General features: G+C 57.8%; 1 protein-coding gene across 2 annotated transcripts in view; it reads right to left on the bottom strand.

Moving 5' to 3' along the window:
• HSPG2 (heparan sulfate proteoglycan 2) overlaps positions 1–16,410 on the bottom strand; it is a 193,686-nt gene that overhangs the window by 13,900 nt on the left and 163,376 nt on the right. For both annotated transcript variants that reach the window (XM_084651586.1, XM_084651585.1), the window contains exons 71-80: positions 11,336–11,515; positions 10,215–10,475; positions 9,166–9,343; positions 8,639–8,736; positions 8,126–8,392; positions 7,717–7,829; positions 3,978–4,125; positions 2,934–3,050; positions 910–994; positions 271–415 (exon numbers count right to left, since the gene is read on the bottom strand). In XM_084651586.1, coding sequence (XP_084507712.1) covers positions 271–415; positions 910–994; positions 2,934–3,050; positions 3,978–4,125; positions 7,717–7,829; positions 8,126–8,392; positions 8,639–8,736; positions 9,166–9,343; positions 10,215–10,475; positions 11,336–11,515 — 1,592 coding nt within the window. The remainder of the gene's footprint in view (positions 1–270; positions 416–909; positions 995–2,933; positions 3,051–3,977; positions 4,126–7,716; positions 7,830–8,125; positions 8,393–8,638; positions 8,737–9,165; positions 9,344–10,214; positions 10,476–11,335; positions 11,516–16,410) is intronic.

Genomic DNA, 16,410 nt, shown 5'->3' on the forward strand with positions numbered 1-16,410 from the left:
GGGGCACAGAATGATGGGCACAGCGGGTCAGGGCTATCCTTGGTGCCCTCCTCAGGTCCCAGGAGAACCCTGTGCATTGTGCAGGCACAGCCCTAGCCATCCAGCCTCCCCACGTCCTCCCCCGCTGGGCTGTCCCAGGCCTAGCGCCACTCCGGGGGGCTAGAGCCAGCAGGGCACGGCCGGGCCCACAGCCCTGCTGGCAGCATGGCCAGGCTGCAGCAGTCCAACTTGTTGGCCTCACCCCATGTGGCCCCATGAGCGTTCTCTTACCTGGGACGTGCCGTTGACAGGAGGGTGGCTGTCCAGCACCAGGGAGCCCTGGGTGAGGTTCCGGTATAACCGGACCGTGTGGAACTCCCCAAGTCGGATCGGTGCTGGGTGCCGGATCGTGGCCATGCCTGAGCCAGCGTCAAACCTGCAACATCAAGCATGTGGGAGACAGGGAAGGGAGCAGAGCCGCCTCCCCCCCGGTCCCTGGCACTTCTCAGTGCTCTGCTGCAACCTGGAGCCTGGCTTCTGCACTCAGCACCGGTTCAGGATGAGGTTGGTGTGAAGCAGCACCTGGGCCGCCCATTTCCTGAGCCACAAGATGCGCTTTATGTGGCTCTCCCCACATTGTCAGTGTCTGCCATACTGCAGATCCTGGGGTGGGAGATGGCATCGGGGCAGCCAGGATTTCAGAACCACCAAGTGGATCTGGGCAGCCAGTTCGCAACCATCTGAATCAGAATTAGGTACCGGCTCTATTCAACAACTCTGCCAATCGGAGCCGTAGGCAGGACCTGGGCCCTGTTCGATTTGCGACCTGGATTCAGGAAGGGCTCAGAGCTGGTCAGGTTGGTGCAGGCTGTGGCTGCTCCTGGCAGAAGGGCCTGGCTCTGGGGAGGGGCTGGCATCGCCAGGTCTCACCTGAATTCCGGGCGGCCTCCCACTAGACCAAAGGACACGAAGTCTGCGCCGGTGCTCTTCTTCTGCCCATTGTATAGCAGCATCCCTGCCAAAAACAGAGGAGCTGAGCTGGGGGATGTAAGTGCCAAACCCAAGCCAACAAATGCCAGGAGTGGGGAGGGTCCAAATCACAGCCAGAAGCACTCACTACTCAGCCCCCATCCCCTGCTCCCCACGAGCTACAAGAGACACTTAGGCCCTGACCACAGCACTGCAGCAGGCTGGAGAAGGGGCAACACCAGAGCACAGCTGAGCAGAGGGGACCTGGCCGGAACAGCCCTGGCCTCACGCCCTTGAGTGGGAATGGAGACTGCTGGGCATTGTGTCTGCCCCTTGGCAGCCCCACCCTGACAGAGGTTCCCCTATCACAGAGCCCCAACACAGGGCATCCCCTATACATCAGCACAGCCGGGGCCCTACTGAGCCCCTGTGATCAGCAAAGGGCTCAGAGCAGCTATGCTGGGCGGGAACAGGGCGCTGGTGAGGGAGAGGTCCCTGCCCTCTGCTCATGGCTTAGCTGATGGCGAGCGTGCCTGGCGAGAAGTGCTGAGCCGCACTAGGCCTCGGGGTACCCCCAGAGCACTGGTGGGGCATATCTTGCTAACAGAGGGGCCAAAGTCTTGAGCCTCCAAGCCAGGAGAGGGGATGATGCCATGGGAGCCCTGATGCTTCATGGGCCCATGGGGTCAGTCGAGTGTGGGCAGCACTGGAAGGCCAGGGGCGGGTGTTGAACTCTAGTTCCTCCTAGTGGCAGGGCCTTTATTTCACAATCTTGGAGGAGGTGGCTCCCTGAGCCAGCAGAGGCAGGTGAAGGAGAGGGGGGTGCAGGGAAAGGGGGGAAGTCTCTGGGTTTTCACGCCCAGCCATAGTGGGGCTGCAAAGGGCAGGAAGGCCCAGCCCATGAACAAGGGAAAGTCCAGCCTCAGGACAGCCTGGGGCCCCATCAACATCAGTTAAACCCATCCTCTGCTGCTGTCAGCTCCTTTATCAGGGGCCCTTTGGAGGCCCTTTGCCATCCGCCGTGCATCATTGGTGGGGATGGAGCCAGCAACACAGGGCTCTACCCCTTATGCCAATGGGTTTCATTCACTGGCAGCAACAGTAGGCTTTTATCTGGTATCTGTGCAGGCCCCTGAGGGGAGACATGGCAATCCGTGGAAAGTGTTCCCATAAACAGACTCAGCCCATCAGTTCTGTCCACTCCCCAAAGGGCCCCCGCACCCGGTGCAGGCATGGAGCTGGCAGCATGGATTAGCACAGTAACACAATGCCAGCAGGAGTTACTTCAGTCAAGGTGACCTGGGCACCTAGTGTTTTGGGATGATGTCACTTCCTGGAGAGTGACATCTCTGGGATAGGCAGGAAGATGCGCTGGAGGTTAAGCAGCAGCTGTGGCTAGTAGGAGTTAGACACACGGGGGAGCACCAGGCCTGGCTGACCCCCAGCCTGCCCCAGTCACTCGGTTAGTCTGTGCAGAGTTTGCAGGTTTAAGGCACCCTGGGGGTGCATGGGTCCTGCACCCAGAGGGCCAGCGTTCCTGGCCCCAGGCTGCGGAGGGTTAAGAGCTAATCCCACGTGAGGCTGTGAAAGGTCATCAGGCAGCAGAAGACTTACCTGAGTAGAGAATGAGCGCTAGAGGGGGAGAGGAGAGATGGAAAAGGAAACACATGAGGCAAGAGAGGGACAAGGCAGAGAGAGAAGGGAGGAGAAAGAGAACAGGTAAGTGAAATGAGCCTGGCTCACTCAGACTGCCGGGGAGAGAAGAGGCAGGAGCAGGCGAAAGGAGAAAGTGCCCATGTGCTACAGGGGCCATTGGGCTACAATCAAAGGCAGGGGCTTGCCGATGCAGTTAGCAGTGGAGAAGCCCTCACCTCCCCCGCACCCCCCAGCCCTGTCCTGGCTCAGGGCCCCACCCCTTGCGCCTACGGGAAGGCGTTGTCCCCGGGTGGGCAGGCGTGCCTGTTTCTCAGACGGACTTGGCTCACCATCAGCAGTGTCTGGCCGGAAGGTGATCTGGATTTCAAACTTCTTGTAGGCGTCCTTGATGGTGGGCAAGGCAAGGAAGGTCTGAGGATTCTGGGTAAAATATGGCACCACCCGCTCTGGAATCGTGGAATGAGGGAGAGTGGGTCAGTGCGTGACGGAACAGATCCATGTGCAGGGCTGCCCCCGCGCCCCCCATGAAGAGGCGCCAAGGCCTGGAGCCTTCCCATCCCCAGCAGGGCCTTGGGCCTTGGCCGCTATAGACACAAGAGTTAGATCTACACACGAGGAGCTGGGCCAGCACTCGGGTCTGGGATCCTGTCCTGCCAGACCAGATGGAGCTGTGGCTAACGCCGGTCCCTGGGCAGGGCTGCTGTGTGTGTGCACGGGCGGTGGGATGAGCAGACACACTGCTGCCACCCCCACTCTGACGGAACATGGGGGCAGAGACGGAGAGATGCCAGAGAGCCTGTTCCCCCGCCATCGAGAGCTGAGCCCCAGCTGGAGAAACCGAGACCTCCAAGGAGCAGCTGGACCGGACAGTGCAGCCTGGCTGGAGGCCTGGTGCTAAGCAATGCTCGGCAGAGGCTCGGGTTCAGTAACCACGGCCTGGCGGGGCTTGGATCGCCATGGAGGCAGTATGGGTTCCTCCTCGGCCTGCTCAGCAGTGCCCCCGCTGGCTGCATGCATGGGGCCCAAGGGTAGATCTTCTCAGGGCTGCACGTCTAGGGTTCAGCCTGGTGTCTCCCTCCGATAGGAAATTCAGTCCCCCGTTGCTCTTGGGTCAGGGTGGGGACTGCGCTGTGCATGCCACAGCAGGACAGAGAGGTTACTAAGGTGCCAGCCAGTCCTGAAGGGGATCCCGTCCCCTTGCCCTCAGCTGGAAGGACACCCTCTGTCACATGCCGCCTCCAGGGGGGTAGAAAGGACAATGGCGGTAATGTGAAGACGCCAATGGGGGACACGAGGGACATGTCCCTCCCAGCTGCACGGGTCACATCCTGCGGGCACCAGCGCAGCATGAGCGCCCAGCCCAGAACGCTCACCTTGGACTTTGAGCATGGAGAAGGCCGTCACCTTCCCTTGCCTATTGGATGCCGTGCAGACATAGATCCCAGCATCTTCTGGCTTCACAGATGGAATGGTCAAGATGTTGTTCTCCAGACAAATGTCTTTGGGGAGGTCTCCTTCCAGCTGCAACCAGATGTCAGACCAGGGCATCACTCTCTGTCACCCAGCCCACCATCACCTATCCACCCATTCGTCCCTCATCCTCTGACCAACGCATCCCCCATACACCCATCTTCCACCCCCACATCTATCCACCCATTCGTCCCCCATCCACCAACCAACCCATCCCCCATATGCCCATCATCCACCCCCCGCATCCACCCATCCATCCAGCGGAGGGCAACAAAAATGATTAGGGGGCTGGTGCACATGACTTATGAGGAGAGGCTGAGGGAACTAGGATTATTTAGTCTGCAGAACATAAGAATGGGGCCACACTGGGTCAGACCAAAGGTCCATCCAGCTCAGTATCCTGTCTACTGACAGTGGCCAATGCCAGGTGCCCCAGAAGGAATGAACCTAAAAGGTAACGACCTAGTGATCTCTCTCCTGCCATCCATCTCCACCCTCTGACAAACAGAGGCTAGGGACACCATTCCTTACCTATCCTGGCTAATAGCCATTAATGGACTTAACCTCCATGAATTTATACAGTTCTCTTTTAAACCCTGTTATAGTCCTAGCCTTCACAACCTCCTCAGGCAAGGAGTTCCACAGGTTGAATGTGCGCTGAGTGAAGAACTTCCTTTTATTTGTTTTAAACCTGCTACCCATTAATTTCATTTGGTGGCCCCTAGTTCTTACATTATGGGAACAAGTAAATAACTTTTCCTTATTCACTTTCTCCACACCACTCATGATTTTATAGACCTCTATCATATCCCCCCTTAGTCTCCTCTTTTCCAAGCTGAAAAGTCCTAGCCTCTTTAATCTCGCCTCATATGGGACCCGTTCCAAACCCCTACTCATTTGAATTACCCTTTTCTGAACCTTTTCTAATGCCAGTATATCTTTTTTGAGATGAGGGAACCACATCTGTTCACAGTATTCAAGATGTGGGCATACCATGGATTTATATAAGGGCAATACGATATTCTCTGTCTTATTCTCTATCCCTTTTTTAATGATTCCTAACATCCTGTTTGCTTTTTTGACGACTGCTGCACACTGCGTGGATGTCTTCAGAGAACTATCCACGATGACTCCAAGACCTTTCTCCTGATTAGCTGTAGCTAAATTAGCCCCCATCATATTGTACGTATAGTTGGGGTTATTTTTTCCAATGTGCATTACTTTACATTTATCCACATTAAATTTCATTTGCCATTTTCTTGCCCAATCACTTAGTTTTGTGAGAACTTTCTGAAGTTCTTCACAGTCTGCTTTGGTCTTAACTATCTTGAGCAGTTTAGTATCATCTGCAAACTTTGCAACCTTACTGTTTACCCCTTTCTCCGGATCATTTATGAATAAGTTGAATTGGATTGATCCTAGGAATGACCCTAGGAGAACACCACTAGTTACCCCTCTCCATTCTGAAAATATACCATTTATCCCTACTCTTTGTTCCCTGTCTTTTAACCAGTTCTCAATCCATGAAAGGATCTTCCCTCTTATCCCATGACAACTTAATTTATGTAAGAGCCTTTGGTGAGGGACCTTGTCTAAGGCTTTCTGGAAATCTAAGTACACTGTGTCCACTGGATCCCCCTTGTTCACATGTTTGTTGACCTCTTCAAAGAACTCTAATAGATCAGTAAGACATGATCTCCCTTTACAGAAACTACGTTGACTTTTTCCCAACAATTTATGTTCTTCTATGTGTCTGACACTTTTATTCTTTACTGTTGTTTCAACTGATTTGCCCGGAACTGACATTAGACTTACTGGTCTGTAATTGCCAGTATCACCTCTAGAGCCCTTCTTAAATATTGGCGCTACATTAGCTATCTTCCAGTCATTGCGTACAGTAGCTGGTTTAAAGGACAGATTACAAGCCATAGTTAATAGTTCCGCAATTTCACATCTGAGTTCTTTCAGAACTCTTGGGTGAATGCCATCTGGTCCCGGTGACTTCCTACTGTTAAGTTTCTCAGTTAATTCCAAAACCTCCTCTAGTGACACTTCAATCTGTGACAATTCCTCAGATTTGTCACCTACAAAAGACGGCTCAGGTTTGGGAATCTCCCTAACACCCTTGGCCGTGAAGACTGAAGCAAAGAATTCATTTAGTTTCTCCGCAATGACTTTATCGTCTTTAAGTGCTCCTTTTGTACCTTGATTGTCCTGGGGCCCACTGGTTGCAGGCTTCCTGCTTCTGATGTACTTAAAAAACATTTTGTTATTACCTTTTGAGTTTTTGGCTCGTTGTTCTTCAGACTCCTTTTTGACTTTTCTTATTACATTTTTACACTTAATTTGGCAGTGTTTATGCTCTTTTCTATTTACCTCACTAGGATGTGACTTCCACTTTTTACAAGATGCCTTTTTATCTCTCACTGCTTCTTTTACATGGTTGTTAAGCCACGGTGGCTCTTTTTTAGTTCTTTTACTGTGTTTTTTAATTTGATAGAGAAGAATGAGTGGGGATTTGACAGCTGCTTTCAACTATCTGAAAGGGGGTTCCAAAGAGGATCAGTCTAGGCTGTTCTCAGTGGTGGCAGATGACAGAAAGAGGAGTAATGGTCTCAAGTTGAAGTGGGGGAGGTTTAGGTTGGATATTAGGAAAAACTTTTTCACTAGGAGGGTGGTGAAGCACTGGAATAGGTTCCCTAGGGAGGTGGTGAAATCTCCTTCCTTAGAGGTTTTTAAGGTCAGGTTTGACAAAGCCCTGGCTGGGATGATTTAGTTGGGGATTGGTTCTGCTTTGAGCAGGGGGTTGGACTAGATGAGGTCCTAGGGTCCCTTCCAACCCTGATATTCTATGATTCTATGATCCCTTCCCCACCCATCATCCACCACCCCCACCTATCCAACTCATCCATCCCCCATCCGCCCATCATCCACCCCCCCACCTATCTATCCATCCATCCACCCATCCGCCCATCATCCACCCCAAAAACTATCCATCCGTCCCCCATCCATCCATCATCCACCCCTTACCTATCCACCCATCCATCCCCCATTTGCCCATCACCCACCCCCGCACCTATCCATCCATCCATCAATCCCCCATACGCCCATCATCCACCCTCCCACCTATCCACCCATCCATCCCTCATCCATCTGTCCCTCATCCATGTCCCCACCTATCCATCCCTCATCCACCCATTATTACCCCCCCACCTATCTACCCATCTATCCTCCATCCATCTCTCATCCACCCCCCACTCATCCGTCTGTCCATCTGTCATCCACCCTTCCACTCATTACCTACTGTGCACCTACCTATCCATCCATGCATCCACACATCTACCCACGCCTCCATTCCGCCTCTGTTCATCATGCCCATTCCTCTGGGGTGAGCAGGGGCATCACTACCTCCAGTGGCCCCTGACACTCACACCCCACTGACACCAGAGAATTCCCACAATAGGGGCGCACTCTGCAGCCACCCCCACTGCAGATTCCCCCATCTTGCTGGTGAAGCCCAGAGTGGTTGTTGCTGGCAAGCCCCGGCTGCCCTCCTCTCTCCTTACTCATTGGGAGAGTGCCAGGGGAGTAAGTGCCCAGGGCTGGAGGGTGGGGGGCATTCCCTAGAGATCAGGGATTTACCTTGGTCCACTTGATCTCTGGGACAGGGAAGCCAGATGCCAGGCATGGGAGTACTGCCCTCGACCCCGTGGTGACCTCCTTGACCTCCGGCTGAGCTGCGATCTGGGGGACGGCTGCAGTGAAGGAACACATTCTTCAGGCCTCCGTCAGTGTGGGGCGCTGGCATTCCTGCCCAGGGCCCAGCTGCTGCCCCACCCACTCCCCATCCAATGTGTGGGGATGCATCGCCCTTTGCTCTGCAGGCCACTCACTTCGCCCAGCACGGGGCCCCGTGACCCCCAGTGAGGGGCACGGAGTCGTGCGTGTGCCGGTGTAACAGGGCAAGGGCCGCCGTGAGAGCCCCCCGCCCCTAGGTGCAAGGGGAGGTGCAGCGGGAGGGGGCACCCCCCGCAGGGCAGCAGACACTTACACTGCACGTGCAGGATGACGTTGGACTGCACGGTACCCATGTCGTTGGTGGCGGTGCAGCGGTACTGCCCGGCGTCCGATTGCTCTGCCCGCTCAATCTTCACCATCCCACCGCGGACGACCACCTCGGGGCGAAGGCGGCTGCCCACCTTGCTCCAGGTGATGCGTGCCTTGGGGTCCCCGACGACCAGGCACTCGAACTCCACCGCCGCGCCCACCAGCACCGACTGCACTGAGGTGCGCACGTTGATCATCACCTTGGGCAGAGCTGGGTGGGGCAGATGGCAGAGGTGAGTGAGGGGGCACCCTCCCAAGCGGCCACAGTGTGGGAGCAGCTTTACCCTCTAGGGCCAGCCCCACACACAGCAGCTGTGCCGAAGGGAGGACAAGGAGGAACACCCAGCCCGTCTTACAGAGCAGCGGTGGCTAGTGTGGAGACTGCATGGCCAGCTCAGTGCTGCTCAGCTGGCAGGGTCTGTGTTCTCCCCTGCCCTGTGCCAGGGCCCCTGCTTACCCTGGATCACCAGCCTTGCGCTGTCCTGGGCCTGCCCGGAGGGGCTGCTTACCCGGCAGGTGTAAACCCCCTGGCACCCACGATCCAAGTTCTGGATTCTGCAGTGAAACAGCAAAGAGATGGACTGGCTCCTGCATACCCTGAGGCCCCTTTGCCCCCCAGCAGTGCCACCCTGCCAGGCCTCCTAGCCACAGAGGGTTAGACCTCCCGTGCTGCCCTCCCCGGGTCTGGTACCCAGCCGTAAACACCGGCTTATCCCTGAGGCTCTGGGGGTGGATCTGCCCCGCATGGCAATTAGCTCATGCCCTGAAGGAGGCCTGGGAGAAGAGTCCTGAACTCTGCAGTTAGGGAGAGTGGGCAGGGGGTCAAGCCCCATGAACCCCATCCCCAAGAGCACTAGCTGCCCCCGTCTCAGCAGAGAGGCCCTGAGCTGAAGGGGGCAGCCCCTCTGGAGGGCATGGGGGTGAATCCCACTGGTTACATTCCCGGGCATGCCCCAGAGAGGGCGCAGGCCTGCTCCTCCTTACCGCAGCACCCCGTTCTGCACGCTGTGGCTGGCGGGCAGCTCCCCACCCTCCCTGAACCACTCGATCCGTGCCTGGGCGTCTCCGGTGACAGAGCAGGTGAACTCAGCCGTGCCACCCACGCCCTTCACAGCCGTCTGGGGTGTGACTCGCACGGTCGGGGAGGCGCTGGGGGCCAATCCTGTGGGGGCAGAGACACTGAGGTACCAGCTACAGCACTCAACCCCCGTCCCCGGGGAAGCTGCACGCGCTGGAGCCAACAGGGTGAGCTCGAGGGCACCCGCCGAACCGCTGCCTGACAGCCCACCCCCTCCAGCTTGCGCCCCTGGCACCTCAGGCAGCCCCCAAAACTCTTGGCTGCTGGGATCCACCGTGACTCCCCGACGCCTATGGAGATGGCAGCACCCCTCCCCCTGCCAGCAGGATCAGCATCACCCCTCCCCCGAACAGGGCCTGCGTCACCTCTCCCCAGCCTGACCCCCAGTGGGGCTGGCAGCATCCCTCGCGCACAACCCCCAATGGGGCTGGCGTCACCCCGACCCTCAATGGGGCCAGAGCAGCATTACCACAGCCTTCTTCCGCCTGCCCAGGGAAAACCCTCTCTGATTGCTCCCCGGGGACCCCGCCTGGGCATGGGCACGGGGAGGAAAGCCCCCAGCTGCAGGAGGGGCTGAGCTGACATGGGGCTGGGGAGAGTTCAGGAGACACTGGGCATGGGCAGAAGCTGGAGGCTCCATGGGTCCGGCAGCTGCAGAGCCTATGCAGTGGGGTCGGCTGGCCCTGATGCTGTCCCCGGGGACTGGCAACACTGTGCCTTCCCCGCACTGTGCCAACTGGAGCAAAGCCACAAAGTGCCCTTGTTCACCCACTCCTGAGTCTGTGGCCAACTTTGGGACTTGCCCCACCCCCACCCCCTCCCTGCTAGGGCTGCCCCGCCGCCCCCCCGCCCCCCCGCCCCCGCAGGACCACCCCTCCCACACCCTGCCACCCCCTCCCTGGGGCTGGCTCCCCCAGTGCTGGGCCCTGCCTGTGCCCTCTGCCCCAATACTCACCCTGGACGCTGACCTGGGCGAAGGTCTCCGCCGAGCCCACCCTGTTGCTGACAAGGCAGCGGTAGGTACCCGAGTCCTCGGGCGCGGTCGGGCTGATGTGCAGGGCACTCTCCCGCAGGACGGCGTGGCTGGACAGGCTGCCATTGGCCTTGGTCCACTGGTAGCGCAGGGGTGGCGTACCATGAGCCAGGCACTGCAGCTGCACCGCCTCGCCCGCTTGCACCGAGACCACCTCGGGCAGGCTGGTGGCGTAGGGGGGCACTGGGGGGCAGAGAGGCGGCGGGCATTAGGGGATCAGCCCACTGCTGCCGGCAACAGGCCCTCCTGGCGGTGTTGGCTCTGCGCTTTGTGTCTGGGCCCTACTTGCTCCCACTGAGGCCCCCTGGTACCCCCCTTCCCCAGGGCCACTGCAGCCTTGAATCCTTCGTGCCCCACCCCGCAGAGGGACAGAAAGGCCTGAGCTGGAGCCCATGGGCCTGGCTGGCTGCGGCACCATCTCCCCCGGGGATGGGGACCCCAGGGCTTGGGCCATTGGACGCGGCCATGGAGCAGGCAAAGCCAGCAGGAAGGATGGGGGGCTGAGCAGTCTCTATCCCCAGCACCCCTGGTTCAGAGTCTCCCACTTCTGGGAACCGCTTTGCCCAACCAGGGCGGCTGCCCACAGCTCACACATGGGGCCCACAGCTATCAGCGCGCTGCCCCCTGCTGGCAGCCCTGTGTCACTCCATGAGGCCCTGCAGGGAAATGGGGAAAGAATGGCAGGGTGCATGGAGCCTGTCCCCCTGTCCCTGCATTTAGCAGGCCTGACTGAGTGATCAGTGCCAGCTCTGAGCGAGATCCTGGTTCCCACACACACACCCCGGTGCCCGGAGCAGAGAGTCCTAGGGCACAAGGGGCTGCAGTTTGCAGGCAGGGGCTTCACACATCTCAGCCACTAGAGCCCCATGACACCAGCTCCTCATCTTTCACCCTGCCCCTTCCCCCGTGGCATGCGCTGGCGAGCCAGCCCCCCCAGTCTCTCCCGCCAGCTGACATGGCACAGAAATATGGGGCCTGAGGTCAGAGGTGAAGTGCCAGCTGCCCAGGCACTGGGCTGACCCCGTGAGGTGGGAGCTCCTTACTCTCCACATCCAGTGTGACGAAGGCCTCGGTGAAGCTGGCGGCGTTGCTGGCATTGCAGATGTACTGGCCTGAGTCCTGCTGGGCCACGCGGGGGATGAGCAGAGTGTTATTCACCACCCGATGCTGCCAGGGCAGCGGGGCCCTCAGCTTGGACCACTGGATGGTGGGAGGGGGGTCACCTGCGGGGACAAAGAGACAATGAAGTGCTGGCTAGACAGGCCCAGGGCCAGGCCAGGTGAGCCGTCCACACTGCTCCTGAGGGATGCCGGTCTTCTCCAGATTGGAGGGTGGCTAGAGGGGTGTGAGGGGATCGCTAGCTAGCTAGGGCCTGAGCACTGGGCAGATGCCCCTAACTTAACTCCTACATACAGTGCTACTGGATGGCTCCCTTCTTCTGCCTCAGACTGCTACTGTGGGAGAGACCTCCTTTGCCCTCCACACATCACAGGGCTGCCAGAGGACTCTCCTCCCCTCGCTTATATGGGGCCCACCCCATGGATCTGGATGGCATTGCACGGCCATAGAGCTGCAGGAACTGTTACCAGCTAGGTTTAATGTTCCCAGCTTCCCTCCTGGCCAGTGCGAAACGTCTGGGAGTGAGAGGAGCGTAGGGCTGGGCAGAATGCAACGTTTTACAATTTCGATGGCTATCATCGACGGTTCATGTTAAGCATTGTTTTCAGTTTGTATCCATATACATTTTCACAGTTGTGGAAAAATATGGAGGGCGGGGTCAGACAATGGTGGGGAGGGGGGTCAGACAATGGGGGTTGGGGGGGGGGTCAGACAATGCGGCAGTTACCTGTTCCATAACTGGCGTTCTTCGAGATGTGTTGCTCATGTCTATTCCACAGGAGGTGATTGCAGGCTATGCTGTTGGAGGTGGGTAGGAGTTCACAGGCACTCGGGACGGAGCACTGCCCTGTTGAACCCAGCGTCCTCCCTGCCCTGGGAGACGATTGCATAGTGCGAGGTGAACATGTGGACCGACGGCCATGTAGCAGCCCTACAGATGTCCTGAATAGCGACGCAAGCCAGAAAGGTGGCCGACGAGGCTTGTGCCCTTGTTGGAGTGTGCCTTCACAATTGGCGGTGGGGGGACTCCCGCCAGGCCGTGACAGGTACGAATACACGCGGTGATCCAGTTGGAGAGCCGCTCAGTGAGATCGGCTGGCCTCTCATGTGTTCGGTCGTGGCAATGAACAGCTGTGAAGACTTCCTGAACGGTTTTGTGCGTTCCAGGTAAAAAGCCAGGGCCCATCTCACATCCAGTGTGTGGAGGCGGCGCTCCTCCCTAGACACGTGGGGCTTGGGACAGAGCACCGGCAGGAAAATGTCCTGGCTCATATGATAGGCGGAGCCCACCTTAGGGAGGAACGAAGGGTGTGGGTGGAGCTGGACCTTATCCTTATGGAACACCGTGTACGGGGGTTCGGAGGTCAGGGCCCGGAGCTCCGAGACCCGCCTAGCAGACGTGATCGCCAAAGAAAGGCTACATTCCATGGTCCATGTGGGACCAGGAGTATGTAGCAAGCAAGTCAAATGGAGGCCCTGTCAGCCTGGCCAGAATCAAGTTCAGGTCCCACTGAGGGACTGGGGGCCTAACATAAGCAAAGAGGCGCTCCAAGCCCTTAAGGAATCGACCGGTCATGGCATGAGAAAATACTGTGTGGCCCTGGACAGGCGGGTGGAAGGCCGATATGGCTGCCAGATGCCCTTTGACGTACGAGGGCGCTAGGCCTTGGGCTCTTAGATGAAGGAGGTAATCCAGTACAACCTGGAGCGGGGCAGCCACTGGTGAGACGCCGCGATCCGTGGCCCACTGAGAGAACCGAGACCATTTTGCCAGGTAGGCCTGTCACGTCCTCTCCTCTCCGAGCAGGTCCTCTCCTCGTGGCCTAGCCATTGAGCAACCACACTGTGAGGTGGAGGGCTGAAAGGTTGGGGTGGAGGAGGCGACCTTGGTCCTGAGAGAGAAGGTCTGGGCAGGTTGGCAGCAGCCACAGGGGGGTAATGGACAGGCTCATAAGAGTCCCACACCAGTGCTGCCTGGGCCATGCTGGGGCGATCATGAGGACGCGAGCCCTGTCTGTTTTGACTTTTTCTAGGACCTTGCCTATCAGTGGAAAAGCATATAGCAGCTGACCCGACCATGACAGAAGGAAGGCATCGGAAATCGTGCCCTTGCCCAGGCCCCTCCTGGAGCAGAACCGGGGGCAGCGGCGGTTCTGCCTGGTCGCTAACAGGTCCATCTGGGGAATACCCCACTTTTGGAAGATCATGTGCGCCACCTCCGTGTGCAGTGAGCATTCATGTTGGGAGGAGAAGTCCCGGCTCAGGCGATCCGCCAGAGAGTTCCGGATGCCTGGTAAGTGGTGGGCTTCCAGCCTGATATTATGGGCTATACAGAAGTCCCACAGCCGGAGGGCTTCCTGGCAGAGGGCTGAGGATCGAGCTCCGCCTTGCCAGTTGATGTAGAACATCGAGGCGGTGTTGACCGCCCTGAGTTCTTTGACGTTTATGTGCATGGCTAGATCCTGTGCAGACCACAGGCCTTGGGTCTGGAGGTTTCCCATGTGGGCTCCCCACCCCAAGTCCAATGCATCAGACACCAATTCTATAGTTGGGGGGCAGCTCCTGAACGGGACCCCTTGGAGCATGTTCTCCGGGGTGGACCACCAACAGAGGGAGGCTAGAACGTGCTCAGGCACGGTGAGGACCTTGTCCAACCTGTCTCTGGACTGGGAGAACGTTGAGGCTAGCTAGAGCTGAAGGGGCCGCGTCCTGAGTCTGGCATGACGTACCATGTATGTGCATGCTGACATGTGACCCAGGAGTTGGAGGCACGCCCTGGCCACTGTCACGGGAAACCTCGTGATCACCTGGATGAGCTCCCTCAAAGTTTCGAACCTGTCCGGCGGGAGGAAAGCTCTGGCCAATGTCGCATCGAGAATCGTGCCAATTAACTCTATATGTTGTATCCATACTAACGTGGATTTGGTGTTGTCTACCAGCAGCCCCAGTGTGGTGCATGTGGACAGGAGGAGTGTTTCGTGTTCCTGTACCTGTGATCTGGAGCTGCCTTTGACCAGCTAGTTGTTGAGGTAGGGGAGATTTCTGGACCCCCTGACGCCTGAGGTAGGCCGCCACCACAGACATACACTTTGTGAAGACTCTGGGTGCCATGGAGAGGCCAAATGGGAGGACGGTGAACTGGTAGTGTTCCTGTCCTACTGTGAAGCGGAGGAAACGCCTGTGGCCCTCGAATATGTGAACGTGAAAGTATGTGTCTTGGAGATCGAGGGCAGCGAACCAGTCTCCGGGATCCAGGGAGGGAATGATGGAGGCCAGGGAAACCATGCGGAACTTGAGTTTTACCATGTATTGGTTTAGGCCTCGCAGGTCCAGGATGGGCCTGAGGCCCTCTTTGGCCTTCGAGATAAGGAAATGGCGGGAGTAGAACCCTCTGTACCTGAACTTTGCAGACACCACCTCCACTGCTCCAAGGTGAAGGAGCCGCCTCACCTCCTGCTTGAGTATGCTTTCCTGAGAGGGGTCCCTGAAGAGGGATGGGAGGGCAGGTGGGTAGGTGGGGTAGAGAGAAACTAGAGGGTATAGCCCCTGGAGATGGTGTTGAGGACCCAATGGTCCGAGGTCAGTCGCGACCACTCCGGGAGGAAAAAAGACAGACTGTTGGAGAAGGTTAGGTTGGGTGGATCCCTGGTGCAGACTGGTAAGTCGTCCCCGAGCATCCCATCAAAATTGGTGCTTGCCCGTAGAGGGACCAAGCTGGGGTGCAGGCCGAGACTGCTGCTGTGGGCGTTTCTCATAGTCCCTAGATTTTTTTATAGGGAGGCTCGTGTCTTGAGTGGGTGGCCTGTCTGGGTGCCTGCTGAGGCTTGAACTTGGTCCTGGCTGGGACCGGGACATATAGACCAAGAGTCTTCAAGGTCGTGCAAGAGTCCTTGAGGCCGTGTAATTTCATGTCTGTTTGCTCCGAGAACAGGGCCTTGTCATCGAAGGGGAGGTCCTGCAGGGAGCTCTGTCCCCCGCTGGACAACCCGTACAAGAGGAGCCTCCTCATGGACACCACAGAGGCCATAGTTCTTGCAGCCATGTCCACTGCATCCGAGGCTGCCTGAAGGGCTGCTCTCATGGCAGCTGTGCCGTCCTCTACCAGGGCCTTATACTCCTTCCTATTATGCTCCTGGAGGGAGTCCGTAAACTTTGGCATTGAGTTAAAGTTATATCTGCCCAGCAGGGCTTGGTGGTTTGCCACCCTCAGCTGGAAGCTCGAGGAAGAATAAAGCTTTTGGCCGAACAAGTCCGGCCTCCTCGATTCTTATTCTTACGGGTGGGAGCAGGTTGGCCCTGATGCTCCTTGTGGTTGACCACCTTGACCACTAGGGAGTTGGGGTGGGAGTATAGATATTCGTGCCCCTTTGTGGGCACAAAATACTTCTGCTCTGCCCTTTTAGATATGGGAGGCAGGGAAGACAGGATCTGTCACAGGGCATTGGAGATCTTCGCCACCCTGTCGTGGAGAGGGAGCGCTGTGGCCGAGAGGACATCGAAGAGGGAGTCCGAAGGCCTGTAGACTGAAGCTCGAAGCCTCCCTTTTCAAGAGCTCTTGGTGGGCGTTTGTGTCCTCCTGGGACACAGGAGGAGGAGTTTCCCTTATCAGGGGAGGGTGAGGATGGAGCACGGTCCTCTGCGTCCCCACCGGTGCCACAGAACCCAACACTTGGTCCCCTTCTGAGCACGGGGCTGGGGAAGAGCGCTCCCCCCACCCCTTCCTGGGGGACTGAGAGAGGGAGGCCGACGGTCTTTCCGAGGCCCCGGCCACTGAGTGAACCACCACTGGGGGCTGCGTTGGGGCTCCTGGGGTCCATTGGTGCCAGGGCGCTGGCCAGGGAGCCTGGTGCCACCGTACTTGCTGTGGGCTGCCCCGCTGGACTCGCCCGGTCTGCCGACGGTCGGCTTCAAGGGGAGGCCATGCTGGCATACGAACGGCTGCTATCCTGGGATGGGGATGAGTAAAGGCATCGTGAACGGTGCCAGGCTCGAGACCTTG

This window comes from Lepidochelys olivacea (genome assembly GCF_965140295.1).
Source record: "Lepidochelys olivacea isolate rLepOli2 genome assembly, chromosome: 18".
NCBI classification, from domain to species: Eukaryota; Metazoa; Chordata; order Testudines; family Cheloniidae; genus Lepidochelys; species Lepidochelys olivacea.